The 14,321-nt window shown below is 43.2% G+C and overlaps 1 protein-coding gene across 1 annotated transcript in view; it reads right to left on the bottom strand.

Moving 5' to 3' along the window:
- The window catches only part of LOXHD1 (lipoxygenase homology PLAT domains 1), a 135,735-nt gene that overhangs the window by 66,957 nt on the left and 54,457 nt on the right, over positions 1–14,321 (bottom strand). The window contains exons 9-12 of the mRNA XM_081802530.1: positions 12,121–12,256; positions 11,390–11,550; positions 10,299–10,385; positions 9,729–9,864 (exon numbers count right to left, since the gene is read on the bottom strand). Of these exons, the coding sequence (XP_081658656.1) occupies positions 9,729–9,864; positions 10,299–10,385; positions 11,390–11,550; positions 12,121–12,256 (520 nt within the window). The remainder of the gene's footprint in view (positions 1–9,728; positions 9,865–10,298; positions 10,386–11,389; positions 11,551–12,120; positions 12,257–14,321) is intronic.

Raw genomic sequence — 14,321 nt, 5'->3', positions numbered from 1 at the left:
GACTGAAGCCCAGTAGGTGCTAGGCACCATTATAGGACCGGGATTCAGCAGTGAGCAAGACAGACAGACTCGTGCCTCCATGGAGCTTCCATCAGAGGTGAGAGTGGATGGGTGGAGAGGAAAGATGGACAGCAAAATCATAACAAATTATGAACAGGAAAATTTCTGAGTTATGTCTGCGACAAAGATTACATAGGAGAGGGGTGCCCCAGAATGGGATGGAAGTGGGGGCGGGGAGTATGGTGAGGGAGTAAAAAAGGATTTAGAGATGCAGAAAAGCTTGCAGCAAGAAGCTGACGTCTGATAAAATGCCAATGATAAGGAGCCAGCCACAGGAAACTCTGAGAGAAGAGGGTGCGAGTAAGTGCGAAGCCCCAGTGTAGGGATGAGCAGCGAATATTCCAGGAGCAGAGAGAAGGCCAGTATGGCTTGGGTGAAGGAGGATTAGATGAAGCCCAGAAGTGGACCAAGGCCAGCATTGTAGGGGGGGCGGTGTGTGTGTGTGACAGGCCAAGGTAAGAAGTGTGACTTCCTTTGGTTGGTTGTTTTTTTTAATACAATGGGAAGCCATCAGAGGGCTTTAAGCGAGAAGTAACCTGATCTGATTTATGTTTTAAAGAGCACTCTGGCTGCCATGTGGAGAACTGACTGTAGGGGAAGAAGGAGTGAATCAGAGAGACCAGTTAGGAGAATAATTACAGTTGTCTAGAAAAGACAGGAGGGTGCCTAGGACTGGGGGTGCAGTGGAGATGGAGAGAAGCCAGTAGATTAGAGATATGTTTTTGAGGTAGAACCAACAGTACTTGGTAATGGATTGGATAAGTAATTGAGGGAAAGAGGAATCATGGATGACTCCTAGGTTTTGGCTTGGGTAACCAGGTAGATAGTATTTCCAGTGAGAAGTAGGGATGCCTAAGGGAAGGATGGGTTTGGAGATAGAAATCAGTGGTTCTGTTTGTTCATTATAAATGCGTGCTATTAGATGTTCATAAAGAGAGGCCAAGATGGCAGTTGAATATGTGTCTGGAGAGTCAGGACTACTGACATGACTTTGGTCATCAATGGCACATGGATTCTGTTGAAAGCTTTGGGACCAGATGAGGTCCTCCATAGAGAGGATTATAGAGGGACACAAACATTAGAGATCAAGCCCAGGAGAAGGTAGCAACTCAGATGAGAAGCAGCCCGTGAAGCAAGGGGAAAAAGTACTGCTGGACATGTCTCTGAAACCAAGAGAAGGGAGGAATGATTGTCTGTAGCAAATGACACAGAGGACAGAGAGTGACTCTTGGTTTAGCTACATGGAAAGCACTGGTATCAAGCACAAGAGTAGCCTTAGTGAAATTATGGGGGAGGGAAAGAAGCCCTATAGCAAGAGTCTGAGTACAGAATAGGAGATGAGAAAGTAGATATAGTACTTGGATGCCTGGATGTAATTCCTTCAATTAGTCTGTTGTGAAAAGGAATACAAAAGAGAAATAATAGCTGGAGTGGGGTGTAAGTTTAGAGAAGTTTTATTTTAAAATGTTTAAGATGTGAGATACTAGATTATTATACTAAATGGGAATGATCCTGTAGAGAAAAAGAAAATGATAATGCAGGAGAGAAGAACTAGTGAAGTTCTTTGGAGAGGAAAAAGAAGAATGACCAGAGCATAAATAGAGGACTAGCTTTTCTAGGATTCAAGAAACTACAACTACAGAGACTGGAGGGAGGGCAGAGGTGTGGCCACAAAGGCAGTGACAGGTTGTAGGACAGCCTTGAGTACAAATTGAGTCATGAATTTAAAATGAGACCAGTCTACAAGGCTGCATGTTTTCCTACACCAAGTCCACAATAACTAAATAGGTCATTTGTTGGCTTTACCCAGGATCGGGTTTATCCAAGCAAGTATGACAGAGAGATATAAGGACAGAAAAGGTAAGGGCATGTTTAGAGGTAGATTATAATGGTGGCCCATGCAATCTGAGCCAGGTATAGAGAAACCTGAGTATAAGAAGAAAGTGATAATAAAATCAGTGGATTATAGGTCTTGATGAAGTTGAAAAATGTTAGGGGGGGAAAGGCAAAACTATGGAGCCAGTAAAAAGATCAATGGTTGCCAGGGTTTGGGCAGTGGGGGAAGGGAGAGATAAATAAGCCGAGCACAGAGGATTTTTTAGGGCAGTGAAATTACTCTTATAATACCATAATGATGGATACATGTTATTATAAATTTGTCCAAACCCACAGAATGTATAATACCAAGAGTGTTCCGCAAGTAAACCATGAACTCAGGGTGCTAAGGATGTATCAGTGTAGGTTCATTAATTATAACAAATATATCACTCTGGTAGGGGATGATGATAATGGAGAGGGTATGCATGTGTGGGGGAAGGGAGTATATGATAAATCTCTATACCTTCCTCCCAGTTTTGCTGTGAACCTAAAACTGCTCTAAAAAATAAAGTCTATTTTTAAAAATTAAGGAGATATTAAGATATTCTCAGATAAACAAAAACTGAAAAAAATTCATTACTAATAGACCTGCCCTACAAGAAAAAGTTTATTTATTTATTTATTTATTTTTTATTATCGAGTGGGGGGAGGGGCTCATATTATATTCATTTATTTATTTATTATTATCGAGTGGGGGGAGGGGTTGAGGGAGAAGGAGGCCCTCTGCAGGGCTTGATCCTAAGACCCCGAGATCATGACCTAAGCTGAAGGCAGATGCTTAACCAACTGAGCCACCCAGGAACTCCACCCTACAAGAAAATTTAAAGGGAATCCTTCACATTAGACATTAGACAGCAACTTGAATTCACCCAAAGGAATAAGAGCACCAGGAAAAGTAATAACATAGTAAATATATAGACAGTATAGTGTAATTTTTGTTTGTAATTATTTTCTTCTCACATTTTATATAAAAGACAACTGCATAAAGCAATAAATATAAAACTTCATTGGTGGCTTTATAATGTATACAGATGTAATTTGTATGACAGCATAGCACAAAGGAGGGGGAAGAGAATAAACCTATATTGGAACAAAGTTTTTGTATATTATTGAAATTAAGTTGATATTAATCTGAACTAGATTGTTACAAGTTAAGATATTAATTGTAATTCTCTGGTCAACCATTAAAAACTAACAAAAAATACATATTAAAAGAAACAAGAAAAATGGTATTCTAGAAAATATTTAACACAAAGGAAAGTGGTAATATAAAAATAGAGGGACAGAGAAAAAGATATGAGACATAAAAAACAAATAGCAAAATGGCAGGCATAAATCCTGCCATATCAGTAATTACATTAACTATAAATGAGCTAAATATTTCAATCAAAAAGCAGAGTGTGTGGTCATCCTGCAGAGACAGGGTGGTCCTTTCACCCCATATTTGCTCAGATATCAAGGCTGATGATGCCATACAGGTACCAAGAGTGAATATAAGATGTATCATTCACATAATGAGGAGTTCTTGGGAGAGTATGGTAGGTTTCCAAGAAGGTACAAATATGGCTTGAGGAAGCAGGGAGGAGTGACTAGCTTGGGATTTTATGGTGATTAGGACATAAGAGTTCCCTTGTGGGGGGTCAGGACTTGCATGGCTTGAACTTTCCACCAGTGCTAAGAGAGGAAGCATCCAGTCTTATCAAATTGCCCAGATGTCAGGCAGAAAGTGGGAGGGGTAGTGTAGCTTGAAAGCTGTTAGCAGTCAAACACCAAAAAAAAGTCACACTATTACACAGAGATTGGCAAAATTGATAATGAATCTAACTATCTGCCATATACAGAGATACACTGTAGATTCAAAGACATAAATAGGTTGAAAGTAAAAGAATGGCCACCAGAACTGGCTATAACTGAATAGACTTACAACAAGTGTAAAGATTAAATCAGTAATAAAAAAACTACTCACAAAGGAAAGCCCAGTCCTCAATGTCTTCACCACTGAATTCTATCAAGCATTCAAAGAAGAATACATACCAATTCTTCTCAAATTCTTCCAAAGCATAGGGGGGAATATTTCCAACTCATTTTATGAGGTCAGGATTACTCTGATACCAAACCAGACACAGATATCACAAGAAAAGAAAATTACATACCTATCTCTTTTATGAATATGGATGCAAAAATCCCCAACAAAATACTAGTAAATCAAATCCAGCAACATAAAGAATTATACACCTTGACAAAGTAGAATTTATCCCAAGGATATAAGTTTTGAAAATCAATTAATGTAATGTATCATATCAATAGAATAAAAATAAATATGATTATTTCAATAGGTTCAGAAAACACATATGACAAAATCTAACACTCTTTCATGATAAGAAAACCATCAACAAACTAGGAATAAAAGGGAACTTCATCAACCCATAAAGTCATCTAGGAAATACCCACAGCCAACACATAATTAATGGTGACAGACTGGATGCTTTCCTTAAGATCAGAAACAAGACAAGGGTATCTGCTCTCACCACTTATTTTCAACATGGTACTGGAGGTTTTAGCCAAGGCAGTTAGGCATCCAGATTGAAAAGGAAGAAGTAAAACTATCTCTGTGCATGGATGACATGATCCTATACACAGAAAATCATTAGGATTCCATTCAAAACTATTTGAACTAATAAATGAGTTCAGCAAAGTTGTAGAGTATAAGACCAATATACCTGAATCATTGTATTTCTATTCTTTTGCAATAAACATTCTGAAAATGAAATTAATAAAACTTCTCCATTCAAAAAAGCATAAAAAGAATAAAATATGAATAAATTTAACAAAACAAGTGAGAAACTTATGCTCTGAAAACTACAAAATATTGTTGAAAAAAATTAAAGATTACTTAAATAACTGGAAAAGCATCCCACGTTTACTGATTGGAAGACTTACCACTGCTAAAAGGCAAATGCTAAGTGTCTTCTGCCTTTAGCCTTCAGTCTCTGCATAAATGAAGTTGATGCTTTTGTGTTTAGCTCCCACTGATAGAACTGGTGGCAGTAAGAGGGATGAACAGCATTAACTGGTGTGAGAACAGAAATGGGGAAGCATAGAAGGGAAGGAGGAACACCAGCTTCGCTTATTCTTAATCCTGACAAAGGACAGTTCTGCTCTTTCAGCTGCAACTATCAGGCAATTCCCAGAAGCAAACTGATGAGGGAATGTAGCAATCCCTTTGCCTGGAAATTCCAGTCCTGTTTGCTCAGGAGCGTTAAGGTTCATTTGGCTGGAAGTTCTCAGGACTCCTGATCTTCTCCAGGGGCTCCTCCCAGCCCACCAACCATTGAGGCCCCAAGCTCCTTCCTGGCAGCAAGTGTGCGGACAATTCAAAATAATTGTATTGTTAGCCATCAGCAGTGAAAGACTTCAAACAGATGGGTAAGTACCAGAGCCTCTTGTACTTTAATTTAAAAATTACAGCTCAGCCTGATTAACAAGAAGCTCCCCTTTCCAGCAATTGAGTCCAGTGGTCTTTGCCCATTCGTCAGTGGTGTGTAATCACATCTGCTGCACACGCAGGGGAGAATGCAGATCACAGTGCTTCTACCATCCCACAAAACTCCTGAGGAAGGGCAGGGTAGACATGTATCGCAAGCGGTGTGTATCTAGTCTGTGTCCCTGGTCCGTGTTAGTCAGTGAGGTCACTCCTCAAAGCCTCTTGATGTCACACATGGCATTAATTGCTTCTTTGACTGGCCCTTGTTTTTTAAGTAAACCCAGAGCAACATAATTCAAAGTTAGAGAACTGGTTTTTTTTAAATTTATTTTTATCTATTTATTTGAGAAAGAGAGAAAGGGTGCATGCATGTGCAGGGGGCGGGGGTAGAAGAGCAGAGGGGGAGGGAGAGAGATAAGCACACTCTCTGCTGAGCACAGAGTCTGACATGGGGCTCGATTCCAGGACCCCAAGATCATGACTTGAGCAGAAACAGAGTCAGATGCTTCACCAACTGAGCCACCCAGGTGCCCCAAGAATGGTTTTAAATTGGTTCTTATTTTATGTGAGTCCAAGACTTTCCACTTAAGCGACTGCCAGATAGCCCTGCACATTATTCACTATACCCTGGTACCAACTGGGGAAGTGGGACTTGCCATCAGCTCTATTTACTGTTACAAAGAAGCATCCAGACTACAAAAGGAGATCCAAGTTCCTGTAGAGGTGAATGAGGACATGGGGGGGGGGCGGTTCCAAGCACAACAGAAATTTATGTGGGCCAGATAAAGCATCTGGGAGATAGAATCCAAGTTGACATGGGCTTGAAAGTACTGCCAAGGACCCCCCAGAAGACATCAAACTGCTGTTAGAGCCACGACAGACAGCCCTTCGATCCAATCCTGTTCACTAGAGACTTTTTTCCCCCATTAAAATGGTTCTTTAATAGTATTACAGAAGACAAAAACCAACAGCTATGACAGGCCCACATCTTGTACACTGTAAAATGTTACACGCACGTTTACACATGTAACCTATAGACATGCTCTTCCTCCCTACCCCTTCTACAACCATCTCTCCTTGTCTGTCAAATCCCTACTCAGACAAGACCTAGCTCAAATGGCACTTCATCTGCAGGTTCTCCCAATGTCCTGGGCAGAAAGTTCATCTTGCCACTGTGTCTCCACGGCATTCTTTCACCTGCCAGAGCCAACTTCAAAATGGCTCTTGAATTTATCCTCTCTCTAGTCTAGCCAATTCTTGCCCGCTTCCAGTATCTCTTCTTCTCCCCGCTTGATGACTTCTTATAGGTTTGCCCCTAAATCCATCCTCCATACATCCACGAGATAGGCCAGGAGAAATGTTGGGAAGAAGGAGCTAGAAGGAGTTCCAGGATGGGGTGGAGTGTCACCAAGGTCATGAGAGGGTTGGGAGGTAGAAGCCTGAGCCAGAGGTGGGGCATGTTGCTCAGAGGAGTTTCATGGGATGATCCCGAGGGAGGTACTGGGGTGGGGAGTAAATGGGTGGGAGGCAGCGATCATCAAAGTGGATGAGGACCAGGATATGGGTGAGGGGATTTTCCACATGAACACTGAAAGGAGCAGGACAGAGGCTCCTAAGTTTTGATGTGCAAAAAATTACTTGGTATGCTTGATAAAAATGCAGATTTTCAGGTATAGCCCTCAAAGAATCTAATCAACATCTCTGGGGTGAGGCCAAATTGTGTTCCCCCCACCCCCCCATTCAGTTTAAGTCCTAACCCAGGTGCCTGGGTGGCTCAGTCGGTCAAGCAGCTGCCTTCTGCTCAGGTCATGATCCCAGGGTTCTGAGATCGAGCCCCGCATTGGGCTCCCTGCTCAGCGCGGAGCCTGCTTCTCCCTCTCCCTCTGCCTGCTGCTCTGCCTACTTGTGCTCTCAATCTCCTTGTCAAATAAATAAATAAAATCTTAAAAAAAAAAAAAAAAGTCCTAACCCACAGTATCTCAGAATGTGACAATATGGAGGTAGGGCTTTTAAAGAGGTGATTAAGCTAAAATGAGATCCTATGGGTGAGCCCTAATCCAATATGACATAAGAAAGGATGAGGACACAGACAAGAGCACACACAGAGGGAAGACCATGTGAGGACACAGCAAGAAGGCGGCCATCTACAAGCCAAGGACAGAGCCTTAAAAGAACCCAACCCTGCTGATCCATCTTGGGCTTCTAGCCTCTAGAATTGTGAGAAAACTAATTTCTGCTGTTTAAGCCCCTGGTCTGTGGTATTTTGTTATGGGAGCCCAAGCAGACTAATATACTGCCCTAGAACAATGGCAGGAGTTGGGGGTCTGGAGAATGACCGAGAGACATGTTACACCACCTGCAGTGAAAGAAAAAAGTAACCAGAGGACACCAGAAGATGGGATTGATCTGGGGCAGAGGCGACACCATGAGATGGTGTGAGCCCCACGTCTGAGAGTGCAGAGGAAGTCGGGCAAACCCCCTCCCCCTGGCCCCACAGTCTGTGAGGAGGGAAAACAGGTTTGGAGGGATGAGGTAGCCAGGCTTCAGTCAGGTAAAGAGGACGTAGAGGTAAAGAACATCTTGGGTATTCTAAGTAAAAACGGTAGATTTCTTTCTGGAAAAACCTCCTAAAATGACAATATATAACAGGTATTTTCAGGACTTAACCAAACAAAAAAAGGACAAGTAGAGATAACAGCAACAAGATTTGGGGAGCTTGACAGCCCCTGGAAAAGTGATTAATACCTTAGTGCAGTGGTTCCTCACCAGCAGCATCACCTAGAAATCTGTGAGACAAATTCCTGGGTCTCACCCCGGACTTCCCGAGTCAGAAGCCCCGTGGGTGGGGCCGCAAACTCTGTGGCAACAAGTTCTCTGGGTGGTAACACACATGGAAGTTTGAGGATCCCTGACTCACCAGAACTGATCAGAACTATCCCCTGTGAAATCTGAGAGGCAACCAACAAAAAGGGCCAGGAATGAAAGCACCAGGTAACCTCAGAAACAGGAAGTGAGGAGCTAAAGTCATGAGAACTGGTTAGAAAGATCGAGGAAGCCCTTAGGTCCCAAGACCCCCTCCCCACTGGTTCACATGTGCAAGCTCCATTCCGGCACACAAAGGGGACAGATCTGACAAGAGCAGGTGTGTTTCTACCTCAATGGGCTACATTATTATATCAAGTCCCAGTTTGGGGCAGAATCCTGTTATCTACCATGTTCCCGGGGAGATGGCTGCCTTGTTGTCTCAGAAAATAGTACTGAATGTGAAAAGACAGAGGATAGCCCCTGACCCAGGAGGCGGGAGACCTTGTTCTAGGTCTGACTCTGTCTCCAACTGTGCAATCAGGATAAGAACTCCCCATTTTCCTGAATTGCATTAGGCTATTTTAAAGGCCTCTGAACCCAAATATTCTATGGTCACATTTTTAATTACAAATGAAGAAACAGCATAAAGCAGATGACAGATCGTGCTAAACACCAGCATTGCCTAATTAGACTAATAGGGTGATCCCTTAATAGATATTTGCCATGTGGGGTTTCTATGTTTTTGAGTATTTACTTCTATTTAAATCATTTCAACAAATATATACAGAGCTTCTACTGGATGTACGAATGTCTGAGAAGTGACACTATCCAAATATTTAGAAGAGCTACCGGGAACTATGAGTGACATTGTTTTCGATATATTCTTAACTCTTTGTAATTTTGCAGTATTGCTCTATGATTTAAAAATTAAGGACTGCCACAGTGATAGCAAATAGGTTAATTATCTTAAGTGCCAATTCTGATCAATTGCTAATGTCTGCTTGGAGTGCTGTATTGGGAGCTTTGAAATTCATTTCCAACTCAGTGGGAGAGAATGCTCCATCACTTAGTGATGTCTGCCAAGGGAAAAGGACAGGACACGTGCTGCGTCTCTGTCTGTTCTGCTACCATCATCTAGAGGCAAAATGATCTCCCTTTACCCCTGTGAATGTGGAAACTGGACCCCAGATTAAAAGCTTAGTTCCTCTCCTACGAGCCTTAAACAGAAACAGAGGACTCATCCTGGGCAGCCATCATGGCTTCCAGATACAGTCTTCCTTTTGGGGAGCATCTCATGCATAATTTGAAGAGAATGTTTCTTTAATGTCAGGAAGGCTGTGGAGAAACATTGCTCCGTGCAGATTCTTCTCATCCCCTCAGCCACCTGAAGACCCTTAAATGTCGCCTCCCTCCCCCACACCCACCACCACAGAGCTCTGGCATCATGCCTTAGAGAAGCCATCCCTGTCGCCCCCGGAATGGAGAGCTGGTCAGTACTCACTGCCCATTATCCTCCGCACTGTCGGGCCCTCGGCGGTCATTTCTCTCACGATCTCATTGTCATCCTCGTTGGCATCCAGCCAACGATTGCAGTTGAAGTTGTACTTGTCCTTGGTCAGAGTGTTTACCAGGGTCATCTGGAATGAAGTCCTGGGGTGAGCAAGAAGTTGTACCCGAGATAGACCACACCCTGGGGTCGCCATTCTGCTATCTCAACAAAGGGAGGCCAAGGCCATCCCGTAGAGGTGACTCTTGTGGAAGGTGGAGTTCCAGATTAACATCTATCCCTCTTGCTCCCCGGAGACCCATGCTTGCTTAGCAGCCAGTTGACTAGGGAAGAATGCAAGTCTCCTAACACCTAAGCATTTTCTCAGTCGACTTTGGAGGTCCTGTCCCCATCAGGACATCCCCGTGTCCTATGTCCAAATTCGGGTCTCACTCTGAGACCCACGCTTACCCACCCCCACTCCCAAGAGAAATAAAGGCAAACTTAGGTGACAGGGTCATTAGAAAGGGACCATTCCTGTTCCTCTCCCAAGCACCTCCCAAGCCCCGGGATGGCACACCTCACCCTTTCTAAATGCCATCCGGAACCAGGGCTCCTTCTGTCATGCCACACCCGAATCTTGTAAAACCTGCCAAGATCCGGGAGCTCAATCTATGGGGAGAATTGACAAGGTTTGGGTATACATAATCAAGTGAAATGTGTTTAACCTCACAGCTGACCCCTTGCCAGGAGGGCACTCGCTCTGGGCCGTGTCTTCAGCAGTGAGGATGGCTTTGTTTCAAGCCACCCTCATAGACTGTGTCCTCTCACGCCCTTGCAACCAGGGGCACGTGAGGGCAAGACAGCCGTGTAGGGCCCGGGTTCAGTCTGGCCTGGCGAAACCGAACAAAAATAACTGACCCACAGTAGGATCCTGAATAAAGAAAAGCTTCCAAGCAATAAACTCCCAGTAACAAAACCGATATGGCAACCCTGCAAATTAGCACAGGCCCACAGCCCCAGGACTCCGCTGGGCACTAAAACAGACTAAAAGATCAATACAGCAGTCATGCCCTTTCCCTAGGGGCTCGCAGTCTAGCCAGGAAGACAAATACATGAAGAGCAATGAACTGAGTGTATAACAGAAGCACCCGTGGGGTGCTCTGGGAAGACAGCTGAAAATTACAAATCATTCTCACCTAAAGGTCAGAGCACACTTCTGTTGGCAAAACAAGCCTTGCTCTAGTTATATACGCATCAGAAATTTAAAGCTAAGTTTCTTTTAAAATATTCTACCATTTATACTTTCCCTTCAATTTGCTCCTCACTCTCTAATTCAGTCCAGATCAGATGGTTTGACGTTAATGTGTTCAGGGTCTCTGTTCTACAATGATTCCCCAAGTTTCAAGGCTCTTCAAGAACATGCTATATCTGCTTCTTTTCCCCAGGCTTGGTTCTGGAGTGTCTGATTCAGGTGAAGGGCCAGATGCAAAGTGGACCCCATTCAGTCAATAGGTCACTCTGACACCCCTTGCAGGGTCCTGAAGTTCTGGTAGCACCCTTTTGTCTTCAAACTTGATTCAAAATCTAGCTTAGAAAACCATCCTCATGACAAATACCTTTTATATCCCTTCCTCTTTCCTCCTCCCTCCCACCACATTATACTTCCCTCCTACCCTAAATTTCTCGATCACGCCTGGTTTGAACCACTTGTTGTTGGGATTCAGGAGAATCTCGTCCGTCCGCCCCTTCTGTCCATAAATCTGGATGAAGATGGGAGAGTTGGTACCAGCTTTCTTCAAGTCGGTTGTCCAGACCCACAGGGACCAAGGGAATTCTGCAGAGACAGGTCAAGCTGTCCCATAAAGACTTCAGGAATAAAGTATTTTCATGTTACCAGTGGGGAAGAGAAGCAAATCAAAGGTGTTTAGGACTGAAGTGCAGATCATGCACAGGTGTGGCCCACTCTCAGAAACCCACTATAACAGGTGCCAATATTAGGGACCCAAGGATTCCTTGCTATTTGAAAGAGGGTACCGCAACGATCCTTTTAATGACAAAAGCCTATTAGTATGTTTTAAATAGGAGAAAGAGGTGACTCCCTGCACCCTATGTATATTCAAAGTGCACTGTGTTGAATCATTCAGTTTAACATCTAGCCCATCACAGCAGCTTATTCAAATTGGGGTCACGGGGGTGCTAGCCATGGTGCTGGGTATGTAACTCTATGGGGCCTGTACCTTGGAGAAATGAGCTTCCTGCGGGGCCCATTCTCTTCCTCTCTAGAGGAGAAATGAGAAGCAAAAGTGGACCCCTACACAGCGGAGCTCTTGCCCAGGGGTCTGACATCCTGGCCTCTGCTGGCCCTGTCTGGGAGGCCACCAGCCTCTGGGCCCTCTTCACCTACTTTTCAGCCTCTTCTTCCTGAGAGACACCATCTCGTAGAGCTGCCTCTCAATCAGCCCATCTGCCTTCTTCTCATCCAGCCAGTTGCTGCAAGGGAAGGTCTGTTGGATGCCCGTGAAGGGGCACAGAATCACCACCTGGGGGCGGGGGAGGCAGATCATGAGTCTCCTGCAGCAGGTCCCCTGGTTGGGACCTCCTTACAATGTCTGACATCCTCTTCATGTTAAGGGTGGTCTACATGAGGATTCTCAAGGAATGGCACTTTTCTTCCTGTTGCCACTCTCATTAAATCTTAGATCAAGATATACCTCCCCCAAGGAGACTTCCCGAGTAGGTATTATCCATCTTCCAATTTACCAGCCCAAATCTCAAATTCTTCCTCCTACACACAACACCTTCTTTGAACACCATATTTCTTTATGCACATAAAATCTCAGTCCAAACCAAATGAACTAGAATACTAAATTAATTCCCTATATTTGTCTTGTAGGAAAAAGGTCAGTCACATAAAAGGCAATGAATATCTGGAATATAATACAAAAACAAACTACCCTCTTCTGGGCTTGAGCCTCATTCAACCTTCTTTCCCATACTTCCTCTACTTTACTCACATTCTGAACTCACAGGTTTAGAACTCAGAAGTGTGTCCAGCCTAAGTCACTCACATTAGGTATGTCCAAAGGAATGTTCTTGTGACACTACAAAATTTTCTATCAGCCAAGAATTGACTATTCACACTGCTAGATTCTCAGCTTTACCTTCTTTTTAACTTGAAAACTAATTTCATCCTACCACTGATCAAGCATTTTGACTAGCCACTGTCTTACTGTGTTTGTTTGTTGTCAGTTTTTCATGGTTACTGCCATTGACTATAATTTCCTTGGATTGAATTATGACCCTTAGATATCTCTGAGAATTCAACTAATACTTACTATCTGACCGTGGTAGCTATATGAAACCTTAACTTATAAGCACAAAGGGTAAGGGAGATAAAAGATCGGGGGAGGTACAGGTGAGCTGTACCCCCTCAGCCTCCCAGAGAAACTCTCTTCCCTCAAGATAAATGAGGGCTCAGAGCCTCAGGTGGCAGCCTCATCAAACACTTTGGTCCTGTGACACAAATGTATTAGCAATTAATACAGTCTACCCTAACATGCATTCATCATATGGGAAAGCAGAGGTCCAGAAAAGGGAATGAAGTGCCCTTTATGCTTCTAGTATAGAAGCATAAATGCTCCTGACTTCTAATTATCAGTGCAGGGCCTTTTATACCCAACAGCAAGAATTTCAGGATTCCTATTATGGCTGAGGTCCACTGAGACCCATTATTGTGCTCCATCTTTTATGCTGAAATTCTATGCGACCATGTATTCAGAAGTGGCCCCACCCATACACCCCCTCCACTTGTGCACACACACACACACACACACACACTCTCTCTCTAAAATAAATATTATATGTTGGCTAAATGAACATAATAAAAATAAGTAAATAAATCTTTAAAAAATCAGATTCAAGAAGAAATAGAATGCCTGAATAATTCTATAACCAGCAAAACAGAAACAACAATTTGTTAAAATCATTAATTTCACACACACAAAATCCCAAATAAATTTGCAAGAGACTGGAACCAAACATTTGGGGAATAGATCATTGCAATTTTATACACCCTGTTTTAGGAAAGAGAATAATTCTCATTTCATGCCAGGATCAAACGTGTCAAGGACTAGATGAGAAAGGAAAATTAAGGGCCATGCCCCTCATGGACATATACACAAAAATTTTATATAAAATCTTAGCAAACCAATTCCAGAAACACATAAAATTAAAATCCATTATGACCAAGTTTTTCTTGAAGAAATTCAGTCGGTCTGCCATTAGAAAATGCAGTCATATAGGGGTGCCTGGGTGGCCCAGTCAGTTAAGCGTCTGCCTTCAGCTTGGGATCTGATCCCAGGGTCCTGGGATTGAGCCCCATATCAGGCTCCCTGCTCGGTGGGGAGCCTGCTTCTCCCTCTCCCTCTGCCTCTCCCCCCTGCTCCTGCTTGCGCTCTCTCTCTCTGCACTCTCTCTCGATAAATAAAATCCTAAGAAAAAAAAAAAAAAAAAGAAAATGCAGTCATATAATTCACCAAATTAATAAAAGAGAAAAGCCTTATGACTATTGCACTAAGTACAGAAAAACGTTAGATAAAATTCAAC

This window comes from Leptonychotes weddellii, chromosome 13 (genome assembly GCF_054177405.1).
Source record: "Leptonychotes weddellii isolate Sample4059 chromosome 13, ASM5417740v2, whole genome shotgun sequence".
Lineage (NCBI taxonomy): Eukaryota > Metazoa > Chordata > Mammalia > Carnivora > Phocidae > Leptonychotes > Leptonychotes weddellii.
Note: the sequence above shows the minus strand (reverse complement) of the source record. Positions and strands in the feature narration are given on the sequence as shown.